At 42.0% G+C, this 23871-nt stretch overlaps 1 protein-coding gene across 1 annotated transcript; it reads left to right on the forward strand.

Annotated features, from left to right (window-relative positions):
* The first annotated feature begins 65 nt into the window (after nt 1-65).
* TXNDC15 (thioredoxin domain containing 15) lies at nt 66-22689 on the forward strand. The gene is made up of 5 exons (XM_007172168.3): nt 66-234; nt 8526-9013; nt 18028-18191; nt 20137-20267; nt 21947-22689. The coding sequence occupies exons 1-5, from the start codon at nt 168-170 to the stop codon at nt 22141-22143; spliced, it is 1047 nt and encodes a 348-aa protein (XP_007172230.2). The 5' UTR covers nt 66-167; the 3' UTR covers nt 22144-22689.
* Nucleotides 22690-23871: the final 1182 nt, after the last annotated feature.

A 23871-nucleotide genomic window follows, 5' to 3' on the forward strand; every position in this document is an offset into this window, starting at 1 on the left:
AGATGGCGCCCGCGGCAGCTGCCAGCTGCTAAGATGGCGGCGCGGGGCCGCGCCCGCGCTCCCGGGCTCTCCTCCCCAAGCCTTCCGCCGGCAAGGAGCGCGACTCGCGTCGCTGTGCGCCGGTTGCCCTTCGGCCTGGGTGGTGGGGCCGCTGCCCGCCCTGCACCATGCGGCTCCTTGGCTGGTGGCAGGTACTGCTGTGGGTGCTGGGGCCTCCCGCCCGCGGCCAGGAGGGTGAGTGCGGGCTGGGGCCGTGGGCGGCGGCGCGGGCGGCTGTGCGTGAAATGACCGGCGAGGTGGCTGTCTCCCCGGGCGACGCTCTTTTACCTGCGCGAAGGCCCGCGCTGCGCGCCTCGCCTCTTCCTGGCGCCCCCTAGAGCGCCTCTCCCCGGGTTATCCCGACCTCCTTCCCCCAGTGGTCCCCGCTCGCGGTCCGGGGTAGGGCACGGCGGGGCGGGATGCCCGGGCCATGTTCAGGCCCCTGAGCAGGTGACTCAGTCGGGAGGAACCGTGTATTAGCGCTTACTGAGGCGTACCCCCATGTGCTGAGCACTTTATTATTAATGATAATCATCATAACGAATAGCCGACCTCTATGGTGCCCTTATTAGGAGCCAGGAACTGTGCATAGTGCTTTCTATCATTATCTTATTTAGCCCTCCCACCGACCCTATGAGATAGATTCCGTGAGTGTCCGTGTTTTACAGATGAAGATGCTGAGCTCAGAGAGGCTAAGTAGTCTGCCTACGTTTGCGATTCTGATAATTGGCAGAGCCTGTATCTCTGACTGCAAAGCCCATGCTTTACTTTGCAGCCTGCTGGACCACTTTCCTAAGAAGGTCACTTTTGCTCAGGTGCCTGTGAAGGACAGATGAGAAAAACACAGCAGACTCCCAGGGTAACTTGCTGCTTGCCAGGGCATGCTCTCAGGGTCCCTCCGTGGGGAAGGCAGCCACCTGGAGGCATGGCTGGGCCCAGGAGTGGAGGCCTTACTCCCATTGCTTCTTTGCCCCACTCCGCAGAGCCCTATTAAAGTCCAGACCCTTTGGCCTTTTTTGTCATTCAAAACTTAACAGGAATACACAGATCTTTCCTTTCCCTGCCGTGTCCTGGAAAGAGGCAGGGGAGCCGGCTTGCTGAGTAATGAAAAGTAATGAAAACACTCATTATGTGCCAGGCAGTGTGCTTAGTGCTTTTTGAGCATCATCTTATTTAGTCTTTAAATGCTTATGAAATGTATGTTGTTATTGTCCCCATTTGATGGATGAGTAAACTGAGACTCAGCATCCCCTAAGTCTTTTACCAAGGTCCAACAGCAGAAGTTGAGAAGCTACAATTCAAGCCTCTGTCTGCCTGACCTCACAGTCAAACCTCTGTACTACATTTCTCTGTCGCTACACTTAACCACCAGCCTCAGAGAGGGGACAGCATGTGCTGGATATCTTCTGTTTGTCTCTCAGATCATTCTTCAGCCTTCTCCACCCTGCTCTGTGCCCTGAGTAGCTGTCCGGTATGGAATAAACAACTGGCTCTTCTGTCTTCTGGCTTCTGTTGTGTTGGCATGAAGGGAGAGTGAGGTCAGGGTATTGATTCTCTCAGCTCCCTCCCTTGGGGATATCACAGGTTGGCTGTGTCCCTCTACTGAAAGTTAGGGCTTCTAGAAGGCTGTCCTCTCTGTTTCAAGGCTTCTGCCTCTGGACTCTTAAGGTCTATGAGTGGTAACTGGCTCCCCCTCTGCTGTTATTGACCTTGGGATTCCTTACCATTGTTTTTGGTTTCTCTACACCCAGCTCACATGTTGGAGGTACCTTTATTAAGTTCTCCTCCAATTGTCCAAGTTGCATGTGCTGTTTCCTGGCAGAACCCTGGCTGATTCGGCAGTCAGTGAGCCTACCTGGCAGGGAGGGTCACGTCATACAGACCTGAGGATAACACCAGCCATGGGGTGGGTCACTGGTCATCATGGCCAGGCCATGAATGGGGTGAGGACTGAGGAAGCTTCACCAGCTGGTTCCTTTTGGGGGTGGCTGAAAATCCAAGGCTTTTTTTCTGCAGAGGATACCACTGGCAAATTAGCAACTGGAGGTGGCAGTGCTGTCCAGGTGTCAAGGAATGGGTGCCAACCCCGGACTTCAACACCCCACACCTGTCTTCACTAGACAGTCAACTAGCAGATTCTGACTGAGCACCCGTCATATGCCATATGCTCTGTTAGGCACTCTGGGTGCCGTGGAGAGCAAGCAGAGAAATACGTCCACCCTCCTGTCTGATGGGGAAGGCAGGCATTAAATGACCACAAATAATTAAGTAAATTTTCCACAAGAGTGGAAAATGCTTCAAGGAGAGCCCCAGGGCATTATGGAATGCTGTAATGGAAGACCCTTCTGGTATGAGGTTCTAGGAGGGTGAAGTTCACAGAAGTGAAGTTTAGGGTGAGATCTGAAGGATGTGTCAGATTAGCCAGAAGAAGAGAGGGAGTGGAGGGAGGGCTCCTGGCAGAGAAACAGCCCTCAGGACAGTTCTGAGGTATGGGGAGGAGGGTGTGAGTGATCAGGGACCAGAAATGTCTAGTGGCACCTGTTGGGAGTATGGACAGAGGCCTTATCACCTGGGGCCTGGTAGTCATGCTACAGAGCATGGATTCATTCACAGGGTAGGGGGAAGCCATTGAAAGGGTTTTAGCAGGGGAGTGACATGATCACATTTGCCTTTGACTTTCAGTTTCACTTGGATGCTGTGAGGAGAAGGGTTTGGAGAGGGGATAGAGGGCCAACCAGGAAGACCATTTTGGTGGTTGCAGCAGTTGTCCAAGTGAGAGATGACTGTGGCCTGGGCTGAGGGGTGTGAGTGGGTTGGGAGAAGTGGATGGATCCAGAGTGTATTTAGCAGAGGAATTAATAGGACCTAATTGTGGTTCCCGTCCATCTCTTTGAATTGTAAACATCAGTCATAACCATTATCATCATCATCATCATCATCACCATCACTGTAGCCATTTATGGAGTGCTTACCATGTGCCAGGGACCATATACGTCTTTTCTCATTTAATCTGCATGGTAGCCCTATGAATGTCTGCATTTCAGTGGTATTTTCTCCATTTGTTAGATGCACACACTGAAAATTTCCTATGGAAAGTACGGGTTGCTGCCCCTCTAACCCCCAGCTGTTTTTGGTCCTCCCCAGTTGGCTCCCCTGCCACAGAAGCCATTATGGAAAAAAACCTGTGGCTGGTAGAGAGTCTTTTGAGAACAACTGGAAGGGTATGAAGGAGCTGACGCAGGCTAGGGCTCCTTGGCAGAGTTGGGGTGGTCCCCTCGCCCCTGTTCTCCAAACATATTCCTTGCTGCCAGTAGTGCAATAATGTCCACTTTATGCATGGCTCAAACTATAATCAGATTATTATTATTATTTTTTTTTTTAATTTTTTTAATTTATTATTTATTTATTATTTATTTTTTGCTGTGTTGGGTCTTCGTTTCTGTGCGAGGGCTTTCTCTAGTTGCGGCAAGCGGGGGCCACTCTTCATCGCGATGCGCAGGCCTCTCACTATCGCGGCCTCTCTTGTTGTGGAGCACAGGCTCCAGACGTGCAGGCTCAGTAGCTGTGGCCCACGGGCCCAGCCGCTCCGCGGCATGTGGGATCTTCCCAGACCAGGGCTCGAACCCGTGTCCCCTGCATTGGCAGGCAGATTCTCAACCACTGTGCCACCAGGGAAGCCCAATATAATCAGATTATTGACATTGCGAAGCAATCTCTTTTAAAAGGCACATTACCATGGGAGGGTTCAATGGCTCTCACACGGTAGGTCATTTCTTAGAGTGGAATAATTCAATGTTTCCTTTCTTCCCAATGCTTAAATGAAAAAAATGGTACCTGAGGGTGTGAGAATTTTTTTTTTTGTTCCTAATTTGTCCTCTCAACTTAAATATCTTCACAGGAGGGAAAAACAACACTCCTGACTCAAAATTCTAGCTCTCTGCATCACTCAGACTTCCTTTTGATTTTCTGTAAGGGACATCTATCCAGTTTTACATGAAGGTGATCAGAAGGACCAGATTCTATTTTGTGCCCTCATTTTTTTCTCTTGAGATTCTTTTAGGATATTGGCATTCTCCATTTACTTTAGAGGGCCTAGAATGTTGATTAGGTTCAGAGAGAGATCTCTGCAGAGCTGGTGCATTTGGGAGTAGAGTTGTTCCCAAATCTGGCACCCTTTGTTCTTCTCCAGACTTTTAGCCTCTCTGGCTTCATTTCCTGTTCTGACTTAAGGACGATCTAGTAAACATGTTTGTTTGTTTTTACTTATGATTATACAAGCAGTACATGTTTATCAACCAAAGGCTACAGAAAGACTGCCATCCGCACCCCATTGACAGAGCTCCTTGCCCAGGCACCCAGCCCCTTCTCTAGGTCATAGGCAAAGAAGTGCTTGACCCTCTTCTGTCAAGGACCTACCTTGCTTCTCAAGCCCTGTACTCTGCCCTCTCTAACCTGTATTGTCACCTCTCCCTGCTTACTCACTTTCCCATGAGCTTTATATATCCTTAAATTTGGAGTACCCAAAAGAGAGAAGTAAAACCTGTGTCCTAAAAACCAAAACGAAAATTTCCCTTAGTCCCCTGCCTGCCCATAACAACTACCGGGTCTTTCTTTTCCCCTTCAGAGCTAGACTTTCAGAAAGAATTGTATATATTTATTTATGTAGTTACCATTTCTGATGCTATTCATTCTTTTGTGTGGATCCACATTTCCATCTGGTATCATTTTTTTATTGCCTGAATAAGTTCATTTCAGATTCTTGTCGTGTAGGTCTGCTGGTTATGAATTGTTTCAGCTTTTGTATGTCTGAAAACGTATTTATTTTGCCTTTGTTTTTGAAAGATATTTTTGCTGGGTATAGAATTCTAGGTTTATAGTTTTTTTCCTTTCAGTACTTTAAAGATGCTGCTCTTCTTGCTTGCAGTTTCCAATGAGAAATCTGCTGTCATCCTTGTCTTTGTTCCTCTATACATAGCATGTCTTTTTTCTCCGGCTGCTTTTAAGATTTTTTCTTTATCACTGGTTTTGATCAGTTTGATTATGATGTATCTTGGTGTAGTTTGTTGAGTTTCTTGGATCTATGGATTTATAGTTTTCATCAGGTTTGTAAAGTTTTTGGTTATTGTTTCTTCAATTACTTTTTCTGTTTTCCCCCATTTACTTCTCTCTTTTGGGTACTCCAATTATCTGTACATGAGACCACTTGAAATTGTCCCACAGCTCACTGTCACTCTTAATTTAGGGGGAGATTCTTTTTTTCATTGTGTGTTTCATTTTGTATTGGTTCTATTGCTATGCCTTAAGTTAACTACTCTTTTCTTCTGTAATGTCTAATCTGCTATGAATCCCATCCAGTGCAGTTTTCATCTCAGACCTTGTAATTTTCATTGCTAGAAGTATAATTTGGGTCTTTTAAAAAATTATTATTGAGATATAATTGATATATAACATTATAGTAGTTTCAGTTGTACAACATAATCATTCGATATATATATATTGTAAAATGATCACCACAATAAGTCTGGTTAAAATCCACCATCACACGCAGTTATACAATTTTTTTCTTTGGATGAGACCTTTTAAGGTTTACTACTCTCTTAGCAACTTTCAAATATACAGTATAGTATAATTAACTATAGTTACCATGCTGTGCATTATATCCCCATGACTTACTTATTTTATAACTGGAAGTTTGTACTTTTTGACAATCTTCACCCATTTTGCCCACCCCCTACCCACCACCTCTGTCAACCACCAAACTGTTTTCTGTATGAGCTTGTGGGTTTTTTTGTTGTTGTTTGTTGGTTTTTAGATTCTACATTTAAGTGAGATAATACAGTATTTGTCTTTCTCTGATTTATTTCACTTAGCATAATGCCCTCAAGGTCTGTACATCTTGTTGCAAATGGCAAGATTTCTTGTTTTTAAATGGCTGAATAATATTCTTTTTATATATACATATACATATATATACATATATATACACATAATACATATACATATATATATACACACACATATACATATACAAATATATGTATATATATCTCACATTTTCTTTATCTATGCATCTATCAATTGCTTCCATGTCTTGGCTTTTGTAAATAATGCTACAGTGAACATGGGGGTGCATGTACCTTTTCAGGTGAGTGTTTTCATTTTCTTTGGATAAATGCCCAGAAGTGGAATTGCTGGATCATATGGTAGTTCTGTTTTTTATTTTTTGAGGAACTTCCATACTGTTTTCCTTAGTGGCTGCACCAATTTACGTTCTCACTGATAGTGCACAAGGGTTCCCCTTTGTCCACATGCATACCAACATTTGTCATTTCTTGTCTTTTTGATAATAGCCATTCTAACATGTGTGAGGTGATATCTCATTGTGGTTTTGATTTGCATTTTGATTTGGGTCTTTTTTTATATGTTATGTTGTCTATATCTACTTAACTTTTTAAACATATGTAATGCAGTTATTGCTGTTTTGATAGCCTCATCTAATAATTCTGACATCTGTACAAGTTCTGGGTCAGGTTTGGTTGATTATTCTCATTATGGATAATGAGAATTTCCCTGCTTCTTTGCATGCCTGGTAATCTTTGATTGGATGCCAGAAGTAAATTTTACCTGGTTGAGTGCTAGATATTTTAGTATTCCTATAAATATTCTTGAGCTTTGTTCTGGGATACAGTTAAGTTACTTGAACACAGTTTGATTCTCACTTTTAAGGTTTGCTAGATGGAAGCAGAGCTGTATTTACTTTAGGGTTAATTGGGCCCCACTGCTGAGGCAAGTCCCTTTCGCGTACTCTCCCCAGTGCCCTGTGACTTAGGAGGTTTCCCAAGCTAGTGGGTGGGGACAGGTACTATTCCCAGCTTTCTGTGGCTGTTGGGTACTGTTACCTCTAATCCCTTTGAGTGGTTCTTTCCCTGGCTTGGGGTAGTTCACTTACAGGCATATGTGGACCAGTATACTCAAGGCGGGACCCCCTCCACAGATCTCCAGAGTCCTCTTTCTGCAGCTCTCCCATCTCCAGTATTCTGTCCTGCAAACTCTAGCTTCTTGGTCTTTCTGGACCCTCAGTTCCATCTCAACTTGAGAAGTCAGCTGGGCCCTCCCTGAGACAGGGCAGGAACTCTCTCAGGCAGTAAGCTAGAGCATTTGTAGGGCTCTTCTCATTTGCTTCCTGTTCACTGTCCTTCCTTGTCTCATTGCTAGTCTCCTGAAACTGTTGTTTCACATATTTGGCTGTTTTTTGGGTCATTTCAGGAGGGAGAGTAAATCTGGTTCCTGTTACTCCACTTAGCCTGAAGCAAATTCCCAGAGAGTGTTTTTGAATTGCTGAATGAACCTGCAAACATCTATGGAGATATTCTTTGAGATGTTATACAAATGTGCATACCTTAGGAAGTTCCCAGATCCCTCCCCAGCTTTGAAGCCAGTTGGTCATTCACACTCTGCTAGACATGCTGTTTGCAGGCAGAGCTCATTATACAGCTGGTGGCTCCCCAGCCAGTGGTGGGCTTGTCTGAGTGCAGCTGGGCTCATTCGTTTCCCCTGGTCAGTGCCTGGCTTGGAGTCTGGCGGCTGTCGTTGAGATCATGAGAGGTGGAGGGCAGGAGTCATTGTACAGAGGTGAGTGGAGCTTGCTGGATGGATGTATGAGACTGCCCAGGACTCTCCCCTTACCTGAACCTTTGGCCCAAGCCGCATCTAGTGGCTCCAAAGTGAGAGGAAAATCCTCCTCCTCTTCTCCCTGCTGCTGCCCCTGCTCTGCTTGGTGCACCTTTAGCACTCCTGAGGGCAGTAGCCCAAGGGCAGCAGGCAGGAGAGCAGAGGTCAGCTGTAGAGGCCACCTCAGGAAGGAGCTGGCTCTAGTAGCATTCTTTGGGCAGTGTGGCCCAGCAGCCCTCCGAGGTATCATGTGGGGAGGGTAAGGCCCGCTCTGGAGTAGCAGTCAGAAGACTTCGCTCTTAGACCTGGCTCTGCTGCTTACTGGCTGTGTGCCATTGGGCATTACACTGAACCTCTCTGTACCTCATCTGTTAAGTCGGGATGATAACCCTTGTGCTGCCCATCTCACAGAGCTGTTATAATGGGTGCAAAGATGCTTTGCCATGGTAGAGTCTTCCATAAAGCCATCATTATTTTCTTGGATAGTCTCATCAAAGAAACTAAATTGTTAAAGTGTTTGTATTATATTTTCCTAATTGGATGTCTACAGTGGAATGTTTTTGCTTGTAATCCGCATGGCAAGCAGCAGGTTTTGCATGAAGCTATGTGTTTGTCCACTTCTTGGCATTCATTAATCTAGTATCTCCTTGTGATCTTCTTCATGACCTGGAGAATGATGGGTGGCTCTGTGATAGTTTAATGGGAAGGTAACTTTTTACTCTGGAGGGGAAAATTTCATATTGGAGAACTGTAATTCTTTGGGATTCATTTATTTTGAAGTTAGATGTGACTGTGAACATAGTGGCATGTTTTAGTTGCAGAGAAAAGAGGTCACTTATGGTCAGAGGAGCAGCCTGCTTACCCATTCCAGGTGGGGGCTGGGTACACGAGTGAGGAGGTGCCTTCCCGTGACCCAGTGGGCCAGGACCTGTCTGCAGAAGAGGCCGAGGCAGTGCTGGGGCTGGACGCTGATGGTGAACACATGGTAATGTTGTCTGTGATTCCTGGGGAAGCCGAGGACAAACTGAGCCCAGAGCCCAGCGGCGGCACCTGCAGGGCTGGAGGGGAGGAGGACTCGAGGTGCAACCCCCGGGAGAGCCTCTTCTCTCTGGACAGCGCTGGAGCCAGCTTCCCGGAGAGAGAAGAGGAGTACTACGCAGAGCCCGAAGTGGTGGAATCTGACCCACCCCCGACAGAAGACGCCAATACCACCGAAAGTCTGAAATCCCCGAAGGTGAACTGTGAGGAGAGGAATGTGACGGGATTAGAAAATTTCACTCTGAAAATTTTAAATATGTCACAGGTAAGACAAAAGTATTTAGTGCTTTTCTCCTTTTCTGCACATTGATTTTACGATTTAATACTCTATCAACTTTCAAATGGGGAGTCATAATCTTTATCATATTGTTAAGTGGGATAGCATTTAATGGCTGCATCAGTGAAAATTCACCTGGCTTTCTGTGATGTTTGTAGGAAAAGGAGGAGATATAACTAGTGTCGAATATGCTTTTTAGGCGGCCTAAACCTAGTCAGCCTTGGGTTAATCTCACCACCAAGTCTCATGATAAAAATCCCAATGGACAGATAGGTGCTTGGTATCAGAATCATAGCATTCTTCTTCTTCTAAATGAGGTATTTGTTATGGAGGCATAAAAATAAAATATCTGAATTACTAAAATTGTAATTTAGCATTGTTTAGACTAGTCATGTCCCTGAGAAGTATGTTTTATACATATATATATATATATATATATTTTTTTTTTTTTTAACATCTTTACTGGAGTATAATTGCTTTACAATGTTGTGTTAGTTTCTGCTGTATAACAAAGTGAATCAGCTATACATATACATATATCCCCATATCCCCTCCCTCTTGTGGCTCCCTCCCTCCCACCCTCCCTATCCCACCCCTCTAGGTGGTCACAAAGCACCGAGCTGATCTCCCTGTGCTATGCGGCTGCTTCCCACTAGCTATCTGTTATACATTTGGTAGTGTATATATGTCCATGCCACTCTCTCACGTCGTCCCAGCTTACCCTTCCCCCTCCCGTGTCCTCAAGTCCATTCTCTACGTCTGCATCTTTATTCCTGTCCTGCCCCTAGGTTCATCAGGACCATTCTGTTTTTTTTTAGATTCCATATATATGAGTTAGCATATGGTATTTGTTTTTCTCTTTCTGACTTATTTCACTCTGTATGACAGTCTCTAGGTCCATCCACCTCACTACAAATAACTCACTTTCGTTTCTTTTAATGGCTGAGTAATATTCCATTGTATATATGTGCCACATCTTCTTTATCCATGCATCTGTCGATGGACACTTAGGTTGTGAAGTATGGCGGGGTTTTTTTTGTTTGTTTTATTTAAAAAAAAATTTTTTTTATACAGCAGGTTCTTATTAGTCATCAGTTTTATACACATCAGTGTATACATGTCAATCCCAATCGCCCAGTTCATCACACCACCACCACCACCCCCCACCTCCGCCACTTTCCCCCCTTGGTGTCCATGCGTTTGTTCTCTACATCTGTGTCTCAATTTCTGCCCTGCAAACTGGTTCATCTGTACCATTTTCCTAGGTGCCACGTATATGCATTAATATACAATATTTGTTTTTCTCTTTGTGACTCACTTCACTCTGTATGACAGTCTCTAGATCCATCCACGTTGCAACAAATGACCCAATTTCATTCCTTTTTATGGCTGAGTAATATTCCATTGTATATATGTACCACATCTTCTTTATCCATTCGTCTGTTGATGGGCATTTAGGTTGCTTCCATGACTTGGCTATTGTAAATAGTGCTGCAGTGAACATTGGGGTGCATGTGTCTTTTTGAATTATGGTTTTCTCAGGGTATATGCCCAGTAGTGGGAATGCTGGGTCATATGGTAGTTCTATTTTTAGTTTTTTAAAGAACCTCCATACTGTTCTCCATAGTGGCTGTATCAATTTACATTCCCACCAACAGTGCAAGAGGGTTCCCTTTTCTCCACACCCTCTCCAGCATTTGTTGTTTGTAGATTTTCTGATGGTGCCCATTCTAACTGGTGTGAGGTGATACCTCACTGTAGTTTTGATTTGCATTTCTCTAATAATTAGTGATGTTGAGCAGCTTTTCATGTGCTTGTTGGCCATCTGTATGTCTTCTTTGGAGAAGTGTTTATTTAGGTCTTCTGCCCATTTTTGGATTCGGTTGTTTGTTTTTTTAACATTGAGCTGCATGAACTGTTTATATATTTTGGAGATTAATCCTTTGTCCGTTGATTCATTTGCAAATATTTTCCCCCATTCTGAGGGTTGTCTTTTCATCTTGTTTATGGTTTCCTTTGCTGTGCAAAAGCTTTGAAGTTTCATTAGGTCCCATTTGTTTATTTTTGTTTTTATTTCCATTACTCTAGGAGGTGGATCAAAAAAGATCTTGCTGTGATTTATGTCAAAGAGTGTTCTTCCTACGTTTTCATCTAAGAGTTTTATAGTGTCCGGTCTTACATTTAGGTCTCTAATCCATTTTGAGTTTATTTTTGTGTATGGTGTTAGGGAGTGTTCTAATTTCATTCTTTTACATGTAACTGTCCAGTTTTCCCAGAACCACTTATTGAAGAGACCGTCTTTTCTCCATTGTATATCCTTGCCTCCTTTGTCATAGATTAGTTGACCATAGGTGCGTGGGTTTATCTCTGTGCTTTCTATCTTGTTCCATTGATCTATATTTCTGTTTTTGTGCCAGTACCATATTGTCTTGATTACTGTAGCTTTGTAGTATAGTCTGAAGTCAGGGAGTCTGATTCCTCCAGCTTGGTTTTTTTCCCTCAAGACTGCTTTGGCTATTCGGGGTCTTTTGTGTCTCCATACAAATTTTAAGATTTTTTTGTTCTAGTTCCGTAAAAAATGCCATTGGTAATTTGATAGGGATTGCATTGAATCTGTAGATTGCTTTGGGTAGTATAGTCATTTTCACAATATTGATTCTTCCGATCCAAGAACATGGTATATCTCTCCATCTGTTGGTATCATTAATTTCTTTCATTAGTGTCTTGTAGTTTTCTGCATACAGGTCTTTTGTCTCCTTAGGTAGGTTTATTCCTAGGTATTTTATTCTTTTTGTTGCAGTGGTAAATGGGAGTGTTTCCTTAATTTCTCTTTCAGATTTTTCATCATTAGTGTATAGGAATGCAAGAGATTTCTGTGCATTAACTTTGTATCCTGCAACTTTACCAAATTCACTGATTAGCCCTAGTAGTTTTCTGGTGGCATCTTTAGGATTCCCTATGTATAGTATCATGTCATCTGCAAACAGTGACAGTTTTACTTCTTCTTTTCCAATTTGTATTCCTTTTACTTCTTTTTCTTCTCTGATTGCCGTGGCTAGGACTTCCAAAACTATGTTGAATAATAGTGGTGAGAGTGGACATCCTTCTCTTTTCCTGATCTTAGAGGAAATGCTTTCAATTTTTCACCACTGAGAATGATGTTTGCTGTGGGTTTGTCATGTATGGCCTTTATTATGTTGAGGTAGGTTCCCTCTATGCCCACTTTCTGGAGAGTTTTTATCATAAATGGGTGTTGAATTTTGTCAAAAGCTTTTTCTGCATCTATTGAGATGATCATATGGTTTTTCTTCAATTTGTTAAGATGGTGTATCACATTGATTGATTTGTGTATATTGAAGAATCCTTGCATCCCTGGGATAAATCCCACTTGATCATGGTGTATGATCCTTTTAATGTGCTGTTGGATTCTGTTTGCTAGTATCTTGTTGAGGATTTTTGCATCTATATTCATCAGTGATATTGGTCTGTAATTTTCTTTTTTTTTTTTTTAATTTTATTTATTTATTTATTTATGGCTGTGTTGGTCTTCGTTTCTGTGCGAGGGCTTTCTCCAGTTGTGGCAAGCGGGGGCCACTCTTCATCACGGTGCGCGGGCCTCTCACTATCGCGGCCTCTCTTGTTGTGGAGCACAGGCTCCAGACGCGCAGCCTCAGTAATTGTGGCTCACGGGCCTAGTTGCTCCGCGGCATGTGGGATCTTCCCAGACCAGGGCTTGAACCCGTGTCCCCTGCATTGGCAGGCAGATTCTCAACCACTGCGCCACCAGGGAAGCCCCTGTAATTTTCTTTTTTTGTAGTATCTTTGTCTGGTTTTGGTGTCAGGGTGATGGTGGCCTCATAGAATGAGTTTGGGAGTGTTCCTTCCTCTGCAATTTTTTGGAAGAGTTTGAGAAGGATGGGTGTTAGCTCTTCTCTAAATGTTTGATAGAATTCATCTGTGAAGTCCTGGACTTTTGTTTGTTGGAAGATTTTTAATCAGTTTCAATTTCATTACTTGTGATTGGTCTGTTCATATTTTCTGTTTATTCCTGGTTCAGTCTTGGAGGGTTATACCTTTCTAAGAATTTGTCCATTTCTTCCAGGTTGTCCATTTTATTGGCATAGAGTTGCTTGTAGTAGTCTCTTAGGATGCTTTGTATTTCTGCGGTGTCTTTTGTAACTTCTCCTCTTTCATTTCTAATTTTATTGACTTGAGTCCTCTCCCTCTTTTTCTTGATGAGTCTGGCTAATGGTTTATCCATTTTGTTTATCTTCTCAAAGAACCAGCTTTTAGTTTTATTGATCTTTGCTATTGTTTTCTTTGTTTCTATTTCATTTATTTTTGCTCTGATCTTTATGATATCTTTCCTTTTGCTAACTTTGGGTTTTTTTGTTCTTCTTTCTCTAGTTCCTTTAGGTGTAAGGTTAGATTGTTTATTTGAGATTTTTCTTGTTTCTTTAGGTAGGCTTGTATAGCTATAAACTTCCCTCTTAGAACTGCTTTTGCTGCATCCCATAGGTTTTGGATTGTCATGTCTTCATTGTCATTTGTCTCTAGGTATTTTTTGATTTCCTCTTTGATTTCTTCAGTGATCTTTTGGTTATTTAGTAATGTATTGTTTAGCCTCCATGTGTTTGTGTTTTTTACGTTTTTTTCCCTGTAATTCATTTCTCATCTCATAGCGTTGTGGTCAGAAAAGATGCTTGATATGATTTCAATTTTCTTAAATTTACTGAGGCTTGATTTGTGACCCAAGATGTGATCTATCCTGGAGCATGTTCCATGCGCACTTGAGGAGAAAGTGTAATCTGCTGTTTTTGGATGGAATGTCCTATAAATATCAATTAAATATATCTGGTCTATTGTGTCATTTAAAGCTTCTGTTTCCTTATTTATTTTCATTTTGTATGATCTGTCCGTTGGTGTAAGTGAGGTGTTAATGTCCCCCACTATTATTGTGTTACTGTCGATTTTCTCTTTTATAGCTGTTAGCAGTTGCCTTATGTATTGAGGTGCTCCTATGTTGGGTGCATATATATTTATAATTGTTATATCTTCTTCTTGGATTGATCCCTTCATCATTATGTAATGTCCTTCCTTGTCTCTTGTAGCATTCTTTATTTTAAAGTCTATTTTATCTGATATGAGTATAGCTACTCCAGCTTTCTTTTGATTTCCATTTGCATGGAAGTATCTTTTTCCATCCCCTACTTTCAGTCTGTATGTGTCCCTAGGTCTGAAGTGGGTCTCTTGTAGACAGCATATATATGGGTCTTGTTTTTGTATCCATTCAGCAAGCCTTTGTCTTTTGGTTGGAGCATTTAATCCATTCACGTTTAAGGTAATTATTGATATGTATGTTCCTATTACCATTTTCTTAATTGTTTTGGGGTTGTTTTTGTAGGTCCTTTTCTTCTCTTGTGTTTCCCACTTAGAGAAGTTCCTTTAGCATTTGCTGTAGAGCTGGTTTGGTGGTGCTGAATTCTCTTAGCTTTTGCTTGTCTGTAAACCTTTTGATTTCTCCATCGAATTTGAATGAGATCCTTGCTGGGTAGAGTAATCTTGGTTGTAGTTTCTTCCCTTTCATCACTTTAAGTATATCATGCCACTCCCTTCTGGCTTGTAGAGTCTCTGCTGAGAAATCAGCTGTTAACCTTATGGGAGTTCCCTTGTATGTTATTTGTCATTTTTCCCTTGCTGCTTTCAATAATTTTTCTTTGTCTTTAATTCTTGCCAATTTGATTACTGTGTGTCTCAGCATGTTTCTCCTTGGGTGTATCCTGTATGGGAGTCTCTGCACTTCCTGGACTTGGGTGGCTATTTCCTTTCCCATGTTAGGGAAGTTTTCAACTATTAATCTCTTCAAATATTTTCTCGGGTCCTTTCTCTCTCTCTTCTCCTTCTAGGACCCATATAATGCGAATGTTGTTGCATTTAATGTTGTCCCAGAGGTCTCTTAGGCTGTCTTCATTTCTTTTCATTCTTTTTTCTTTATTCTGTTCCACAGCAGTGAATTCCACCATTCTGTCTTCCAGGTCACTTATCTGTTCTTCTGCCTCAGTTATTCTGCTATTGATTCCTTCTAGTGTAGTTTTCATTTCAGTTATTGTATTGTTCATCTCTGTTTGTTTGTTCTTTAATTCTTCTAGGTCTTTACTAAACATTTCTTGCATCTTCTCGATCTTTGCTTCCATTCATTTTCCGAGGTCCTGGATCACCTTCACTATCATTATTCTGAATTCTTTTTCTGGAAGGTTGCCTATCTCCACTTCATTTAGTTGTTTTTCTGGGGTTTTATCTTGTTCCTTCATCTGGTACATAGCCCTCTGCCTTTTCATCTTGTCTGTCTTTCTGTGTATGTGGTTTTTGTTCCACAAGGTGCAGGATTGTAGTTCTTCTCGCTTCTGCTGTCTGCCCTCTGGTGGATGAGGCTATCTAAGAGGCTTGAGCAAGTTTCCTGATGGGAGGGACTGGTGGTGGGTAGAGCTGGGTGTTGCTCTGGTTGGCAGAGCTCAGTAAAACTTTAATCTGCTTGTCTGCTTATGTGTGGAGCTGGGTTCCCTCCCTGTTGGTTGTTTGGCCCGAGGTGACCCAACACTGGAGCCTACCCTGCTCTTTGGTGGGACTAATGGAGGATTCTGGGAAGGCTCACGCCAAGAAGTACTTCCCAGAACTTCTGCTGTCAGTGTCCTTGTCCCCACGGTGAGCCACAGCCACCCCCCGCCTCTGCCCGAGACCCTCCAACACTAGCAGGTAGGTCTGGTTCAGTCTCCCCTGGGGTCACTGCTCCTTCCCCTGGGTCCCGATGTGCACACTACTTTGTGTGTGCCCTCCAAGAGTGGAGTTTCTGTTTCCCCCAGTCCTGTCAGAGTCCTGTAGTCAAATCCTGCTAGGCTTCAAGCCTGATTCTCTAGGAATTCCTCCTCCCACTGCTGGACCCCCAGGTTGGGAAGCCTGATGTGGGGCTCAGAGCCTTCACTCCAGGGGGTGGACTTCTGTAGTATAAGTGTTCTCCAGTTTGTGAGTCACCCACCCAGCAGTTATGGGATTTGATTTTATTGTGATTGCGCCCCTCCTACCATCTCATTGTGGATTCTCCTTTGTCTTTGGATGTGGGGTATCTTTTTTGGTGAGTTCCAGTGTCTTCCTGTCGATGATTGTTCAGCAGTTAGTTGTGATTCTGGTGTTCTCACAAGAGGGAGTGAGATCACGTCCTTGTACTCCATCATCTTGGTTCTATACCTCCGTGAAGTATGTTATATTGGTGAAAAGTTTTTTTTCCTCCAAAGACTGTGAATCTAGTGTTTACTCTGGACTGAGAGCTGACTAATTTGTCCAGCCCAGCCATGCTTTTCCAGCTAGTTGGCTAAATGGTGATTCTAAAGAGAATACTGGGATACCAACTGACATTTTCTGTAAGATTGTTAAAGCCAGAGAGCAGAATGAATTCAGGCTGCTTATGTAAGAGAAGAATCCTAGCTCTGAGAGATGTGATTCCTTATTTTAAATGAGGGTACATATGGTATGTTGAGTGCCCCTCTGAGGCAGGTGTCAGCACTGGCCTTGCACCCTCCCCTCAGTGCCTGGTGAATGCTGTGCCTCAGCTCTGTGGCCTTTTAATGGGTGTCACACACATGACCAGGAGAAAGCAGTTTGAGCAGTCTGAGTTTTGGTGGTGGCATGGATGGTGCACCCTCAAACTGAACTAACCTTTGGTCAAATACATGGATCTGACTGCTTAGTACAGACTTGGAGCTGCTGAGATGATAGTTTGGGCCTGAGACCACAGTGCTTTAATAATGTTGTTAGATTGTATGAGATGCAGAATTCCAAAGTTGGGACCGTGGCCTGTACTCTGTGAGTACTTAGTATATGAGTTGATGAATTATGAAAAATATTAAAATTGCTCTATAGTAATATTAAGAAAGCCTAGAGGAGGACCCCTCCTACACTCTTGGTGGGAATGTAAATTGGTGCAGCCACTATGGAGACAGTATGGAGGTTCCTCAAAAAACTAAAAATAGAACTACCATATGATCCAGCAATCCCACTACTGGGCATATATCCAGACAAAACTATAATTCAAAAAAATACATGCTGGGACTTCCCTGGCAGTCCAGTGGTTAAGACTCCATGCTTCCACTGCAGGGGGTGGGGGTGCAGGTTCAATTCATGGTCGGGGAACTAAGATCCTGCATGCCACACAGTGCAGCCAAAAAAAAAAAAAAAAGAACATACATGCACCCCTATGTTCATAGCAGCACTATTCACAATAGCCAAGACATGGAAACAGCCTGAATGTCCACTGACAGAGGAATGGATAAAGAAGATGTGGTACATATATACAATGGAATATTACTCAGCCATAAAAAAGAATGAAATAATGCCATTTGCATCAATATAGATGGACCTAGAGATTATTAGACTAAGTGAAGTAAGTCAGAAAGAGAAAGACAAATATCATATGCTATCACTTATATGTGGAATCTAAAATACAACATAAATGAACCTATCCACGAAACAGAAACAGACTCACAGACATAGAGGACAGACTTGTGGTTGCCAAGGAAGAAGGGGGTGGGGGAGGGATAGACTGGGAGTTTGTGATTAGTAGACGCAAACTATCACATAGAGAGTAGATAAACAACAACGTCCTGCTGTATAGCACAGGAAACTGTATTTAATATCCTCTGATAAACCATAATGGAAAAGAAATTAACACAACATTGTAAATCAACTATATACTTCAATTAAAAAAAAAGAAAGAAACCTTGGAGGAAAGTTTATAACATGTCATTTGATAGTACTTTTCTGCTGACCCATGGATCCCTATGGTTCCAATCCAGAAGGTTCTTGGGGAGCTGTACTACTGTCTCCCTCCCGTCCCTGCCCCTACCTCCTCTCCCTTGACGGCAGCGGTGGTTCCTGTTTCTTGTGTATCCTTCCAGAAAAAGTGCACATCCTGTACTGCTGACTTTAACACTTTGTTTCTTTTGCCACAGGACCTTATGGATTTTCTCAACCCAAACGGTAGTGACTGCACTCTAGTCCTGTTTTACACCCCTTGGTGCCGATTTTCTGCCAGTTTGGCCCCTCATTTTAACTCTCTGCCCCGCGCGTTTCCAGCTCTTCACTTTTTGGCACTGGATGCATCTCAGCACAGCAGGTATCTTCCCTTAGTATCTTCTCTTAGTGGGGTTTCTGCCTCATCCTGTTGGATGATGGTTGCAGTTACTTGGAGGTCGTAATCAGTTAAGTTAGGAGCAGAGGAAGTAGGTTTGAGCTTGAGCTTTGAAATGGAACTGAGGGAGGGAGAAACAAGTGTGACTAGTGAGGATTGTCACATTCCCGAGGGAGACTTTCTGGAGGCCCCTTGAGAAGAAAGACTGTTCTCTGTGTGGTGGAATTCAGTGATGGCTCTGCCTGATGGCAGGGGTTGGGGCAGAGGACGTTTTAGGGTCCGCGCCAGACTGAATTAGCAAAATTAGCATCCTGAGTAGGGTCTTCCTTTGTGACTTTCATCTGCAGCTTAGGTTCTCACCCTGGCAGCCTAACTCTCGGCATCCGTTTTATGTCTACTAAGGATTTCTTTCTTTCCTTTTTATTTTTTTCTTTCCTTCTTTCCCTCCTTCCTTTTCTTTCTTCATGCTTACATTTATTCTTGCATGCGTGTTCTTAGTAGACATTCAATAAATTTGACGAATTATTTTAGGCCTTTGAAATACATTTACCCTTGCTTTATATTCTTTCATATTGTTCAGTAGGGTTTTGTCTTTTCTGAATGTTCAATAAGGTAAGTTACAAAGAACTTTGTGCAGATGTTGTATATTTCCCCTGTGACTGTGCCTGGGGTTATAAACTGTGTACTCCCCTCCTCCTCTAAGTCAGATGCTGCTTATTAGCAGGTCACAAGGAGGTTGTGTGTGAATAAATTTGGAAAGTCTGGAAGATAGTCAAGTTGGTGGTGAAAATGAGGCAGTGATTTTCAGGGTGGGTAATGGAACTGCCAGTGTTTACCTGAAGCTGTTTATGAAGAAATTGCCCAACAAATTAGTAATTCCCACAAAGCCTTCAGGGAAAGATCTCAGTGGCCAGGCCCAAGGTTACAGACTGATTGGAAGGACATTCAAGGTCATTGTCCAGCTTTGACTGGGCTCTCCACTGCCCCCAAGCCAGCAGGGCTGGCTCCAAGCACCTGCTTAGTGCTGTTTGGTTATGGGTCTGATACCAACCCCCATGCTGCCCCCCAATCCCTGCAGGCTTTTATCATCTCCTCTGTTCCTTCTTCATCTCCATGCATCCTTCTCAGTGCCTGGTATGGTGCCTCAATTATGGAGAATAGAGGATACTTGCTCTTAACTGTATGGCGTGGGACCTGTGTTTGCCTCATATGTTAATATTTATGTTACAGCATGTTTACAAAAGAAAAACTCCTGATCATACGATATTACCATTTTACTTCTGGGGGTAACTGAGGCTTAAAAAGGTTAAATAATCTGCCCAAAGGTCACACAGCTGGTTCAGTGGCAGAACTGAGGCTTGAACCCTGAGCGTTTTGACTCTGGAGCTTATACCACTACTCTGTATTCTGTAAAAGTGAAACAGTACTGCTCAGGTCCTATTACTTCTGAATTGTCCTGCCTTAATTGTGAACTTCCTGGTGTGTTTGTTAGGTTGTAGATTCCTTTGCACCAACTCACTAACCTAAATGCTTAAGTTGAATCTTTTATGAGGGTTGGAGATGGGCATTCTGCAGAGTCTGAAATTTCTTCTGTTAGGTAAATTGACATAGTGTGCTTTGTTCATAAATTAGAATTTTCTGGTCTGATCTATTTTGGCTGTTAAAAACAGAACTAGTGGAATAATTGTGTCATGGGCAGCTCCATGTTGTAATAGAAAGCAACTCAGAACAGAACACGAATGCCCCCAACCATGACCCACGAGGAAGGCTGTCAGGAGAAACTACAAGCCTATTGTTTCAATATCAGAAGCCTCCATAGGTCACAGGAAACTGATCCTTTCTCATTTATTTCCATCCATTCTGATATGGTAATTGTGTGAGGAAGCCCACTGTCAATTCAGGTTTTCTGACGGACTTCTCTCTCTTGTAGCCTTTCTACGAGGTTTGGCACTGTAGCTGTTCCTAACATCTTGTTATTTCAAGGGGCTAAACCAATGGCTAGATTTAATCATACAGACCGAACATTGGAAACGCTGAAAATCTTCATTTTTAACCAGACAGGTATGTAGAACACTGTAGAAGAAGACATTTTATTGCTGGAGGAATGTGCCTTCTGTGGGTTCGGATCTGCTACAGTATTATCCTTAAGTGAAGGATTCAAGATTGGCTTTGGGATATAAAACTTCTTTTCTAATGAAATGTTAAGATCCTGTTAAATTTCTCCCAGTCAGTGGCAAGCTTAACATGAATAGGTAATACTAATATGATTATAGATACCTTTAAAAAATATAACAGCTTTATTGAGATAAAATTCACATACTATATACCTCTAGATACTGTTTTACATACATTATTCATTTAAGTATAATATTTACACAAAAATATGCATCAATCACTAGTGTACATGGCATTGAATTTTCACAGAGTAACCAGTACTCAGAAAGAGAACATCACCAGTCCCCTTTCAGCACTGTCACTCCTGTCCTCCCCAAGGATAACCACCATCTTCACTCCTAACACCATAGTGTAGTGTTCCTTGTTTTTGACCTTTATATTAACGGAGACCTACAGTATGGATCCTTCCACGTCTGGCTGATTCCACTGACCATTATGTTTATGGGATTCATCTGCATTGTTGTGTATGGTTGTGTTTTATTCATGTTTATTGCTGTATAGAGTTCTATTTATTAATTCATTTGTAGATGCTGTTTTAATTCCTTAATATTTGCCAAAACATAGGGCCTTATTTTTATCCTGTAAAACTTTGAGCACTGTACATTGATGAAATTTCCTTTGTTGGAAAATTCATCCCTCAAAAGCTTTAATGCCTCAGTTATGAGCACCCCTCTTCTTCCTGAAATATATTCACTGGAAGTAAATAAAAATTATAACATACCTTCCATATATTCTTAGCTGCATGTAATGACTTATATCTAACACAGAAGAACAAAGAACTGAGTTACCTCATAGGAATAAAAGGCTTCTTACCAGGTAGTTAGTTATTCCAAGTCTTGTCCTGGACCCCTGGTTGTCGTTTAGATTGATATGGACAGGGGGAGCCATTTTGCTCAGTGCTCTCAGAAAACTTAGAACCAAATGAAATCTAGGAGTCACAGCATCTTTGGTAATCACTGATCCCAGTGGTGGTTAGTTGTTCTAACAATTCTTCTTTTTTTTTTTTTTTAAATGAGCTCAGCTTAACTCTTTTTTTTTTTTTTTTGGCCGTGCCACATGGCATGCGGGATCTTAGTTCCCCGACCAGGGAATGAACCCGCACCCTGCAGTGGAAGCGTGGAGTCTTAACCACTGGACTGCCAGGGAAGTCCCCTAACAATTCTTTCAGTAAATTATTTAAAAGCATTTTGAATTTAGCATTACTTACCCTGTGAAAACATTCTGTAGACTCCTGAGAATAGCTTTACTAGTTGTTGAACATTGGTCTTGAAAGAGAACAAAAGACAACTCATACAGTGCACTGACTAAGACCTTTCTGGTGAGTTCACTGAAATTCTGGTGTTTTAGCTTTGAACAGCTGAATGGATTCCTGCTTCTTTGATGTGGTGGGGTGAAGGGCAAGTTACAGATTACACTGACAGGCAAGTGAAACCCATCCCAGATATACTAACTGTGGTGTTTATTTTAAGACTGCATATCATTTTGCATACCATGCAGAATACTTAAGAAAATTCTGTAGTGGGTATGTTTTCTATCTCATTTGAAACAACTGATTTCTCTTTCAGGTATAGAAGCCAAGAAAAATGTGGTGGTAACTCAAGCTGACCAAATAGGTCCTCTTCCCAGCACTTTGATAAAAAATGTAGACTGGTTGCTTGTATTTTCCTTATTCTTTTTAATTAGTTTTATTATGTATGCTACCATTCGAACTGAGAGTATTCGATGGCTAATTCCAGGACAAGAGCAGGAACATGCAGAGTAGTGATAGACTCAAAGGAGAGTTGGAAAGAAGAATTTCAATCCTTCATTTCAGAAATTAACGCTGCAATTTCATACATTTTCTCCAGTGAAGCACTGACTTACAACCTCAGTCAGATTGAAAGAATCATGTGTTTGTTGAACTGTTGAATGTGTAAAAAATTATAAACTGTTGTTTCTAACTAGTATTATAATAAGCAAATACAAAAATATTCCATAACATTCAGTAAAAATTCTTGTTTTTACTACTTGAACATTACCCAGTACTTAAGTGAGTAATCCAGTTTGACATGTGAAGATGTATTCTGGTGGAATAGTGAGTAGAATGACAGTATGCTTACTATATAGAGGCAGAAATAGGACTTTCAGATTATAGTTTTAGAAGACTTGATTTCTTGTATATGTCTAAGAAAGTTAGTTTTCTGTTCATTTGCCATTTCTCTCCCAGAGTCAGTAAGCAGGAAAGTGTTCTTTTATGGGAAGAATAATTAGGATCGATAAGTGTGCCCTTACAAGTAGCAACCAATGGGAAAATAAAGAGTCAAATACCTTGGTGTTCATGATCTCTGATTTTACTGAAAGCATTTGAAGTGGTTTAAGAAGTTGTTTCTGGGTAAGGCAGATATTAATCAGCATGCACTAATTAAACCTAAAAATGTTCTTGGAATTGTGCTAGGTTTAGTGAGAGTCAAAAGAAATATAAAGTACTGTTGTTGCCCACAAGTTGATTCTAGTCTAGTTTAGGATACATGTAGAAAAGAGATAACATGTAATTTACATAAACTTTTTGAAAAGCTGTTTCTAAAAGATCCCTTAAATTCAGATATGACAGCTGACTACATAATGATAAACTACTTTTATACTGATCATTTCCAGAGCTTTAGATAGAATAGTTCATAAGGCATCCTAAATTCTATAAAAACAGAACCTTAGATGAGTCTCCTTCTCAAGAGTGTAACATTGGTTGAGAGTTTACAATGTTATGTGTCATGCTGTGGACAGCTCTGGCTGGGGTAGTCACTGGCAGGAGGGGACCATAGCTCAGAACAGTACCATTATTACTTCCATTTTACAAATGAGCAAACAGGCATATTGAGGTTAAATAACTTACCTAGGTTACATACACAGTACATTGATGAAGCTGGGATTTGAACCTTCACGTATATGTTTATCTGTACGTATAAGAAAAGAGCCCTCTAGTTATTCCATCTTTTATAATAATAACCAACATTTGAATATTACTGTGTGTGCCAGCTACTGTTTGAGGTGCTTGACATACACCGTTTCATTTCTCTGTACAATAGCCCTCTGAGATTGACACCACTCTAAAATGAGTAAATGAGGCCCTAAATAACTTGCTCTTGGTTATACAGCTTCCAGTGGTGGAACCCAGCTTCAAACCTAAGCATTCTGACTCCAGAGCCTCTATGTGGGTTGGTACCCAGTCCTGCCTCTCTGCCATGGCTCAGGCAACCATCGTATGCCTATCACTCCAGTCTTTCTCTTATGTGTGTTTCCCATACTTGTAGTCATGATATAGCGTCTGTTTTTTTCTTCTTTTGCTTAACAGATGATAAATATTTCACTGTTGGTAATAGTTTTCCTAACCATGGCTACATAATAGGCCTTTGAATAGATTCAGCATTACTTACCTAACCTGTCCTCTTTTGCTGGATTTATGGTTGTGTATATAGTCTTATTTCCTCGGGGGCAAATTCCAAGAGTGGGAGTT

The sequence above is a fragment of the Balaenoptera acutorostrata genome, chromosome 2 (genome assembly GCF_949987535.1).
Source record: "Balaenoptera acutorostrata chromosome 2, mBalAcu1.1, whole genome shotgun sequence".
Classification (NCBI taxonomy): domain Eukaryota; kingdom Metazoa; phylum Chordata; class Mammalia; order Artiodactyla; family Balaenopteridae; genus Balaenoptera; species Balaenoptera acutorostrata.

What these genes read in the sequence shown, in the direction of transcription:
- TXNDC15 (XM_007172168.3), top strand. Translation starts at nt 168, where the DNA reads ATGCGGCTCCTTGGCTGGTGGCAGGTACTGCTGTGGGTGCTGGGGCCT. An exon ending in TCCCGCCCGCGGCCAGGAGG is followed by an intron (nt 235 to 8,525) that starts GTGAGTGCGGGC and finishes GGCATGTTTTAG; the next exon opens with TTGCAGAGAAAAGAGGTCAC. An exon ending in AAATTTTAAATATGTCACAG is followed by an intron (nt 9,014 to 18,027) that starts GTAAGACAAAAG and finishes CTTTTGCCACAG; the next exon opens with GACCTTATGGATTTTCTCAA.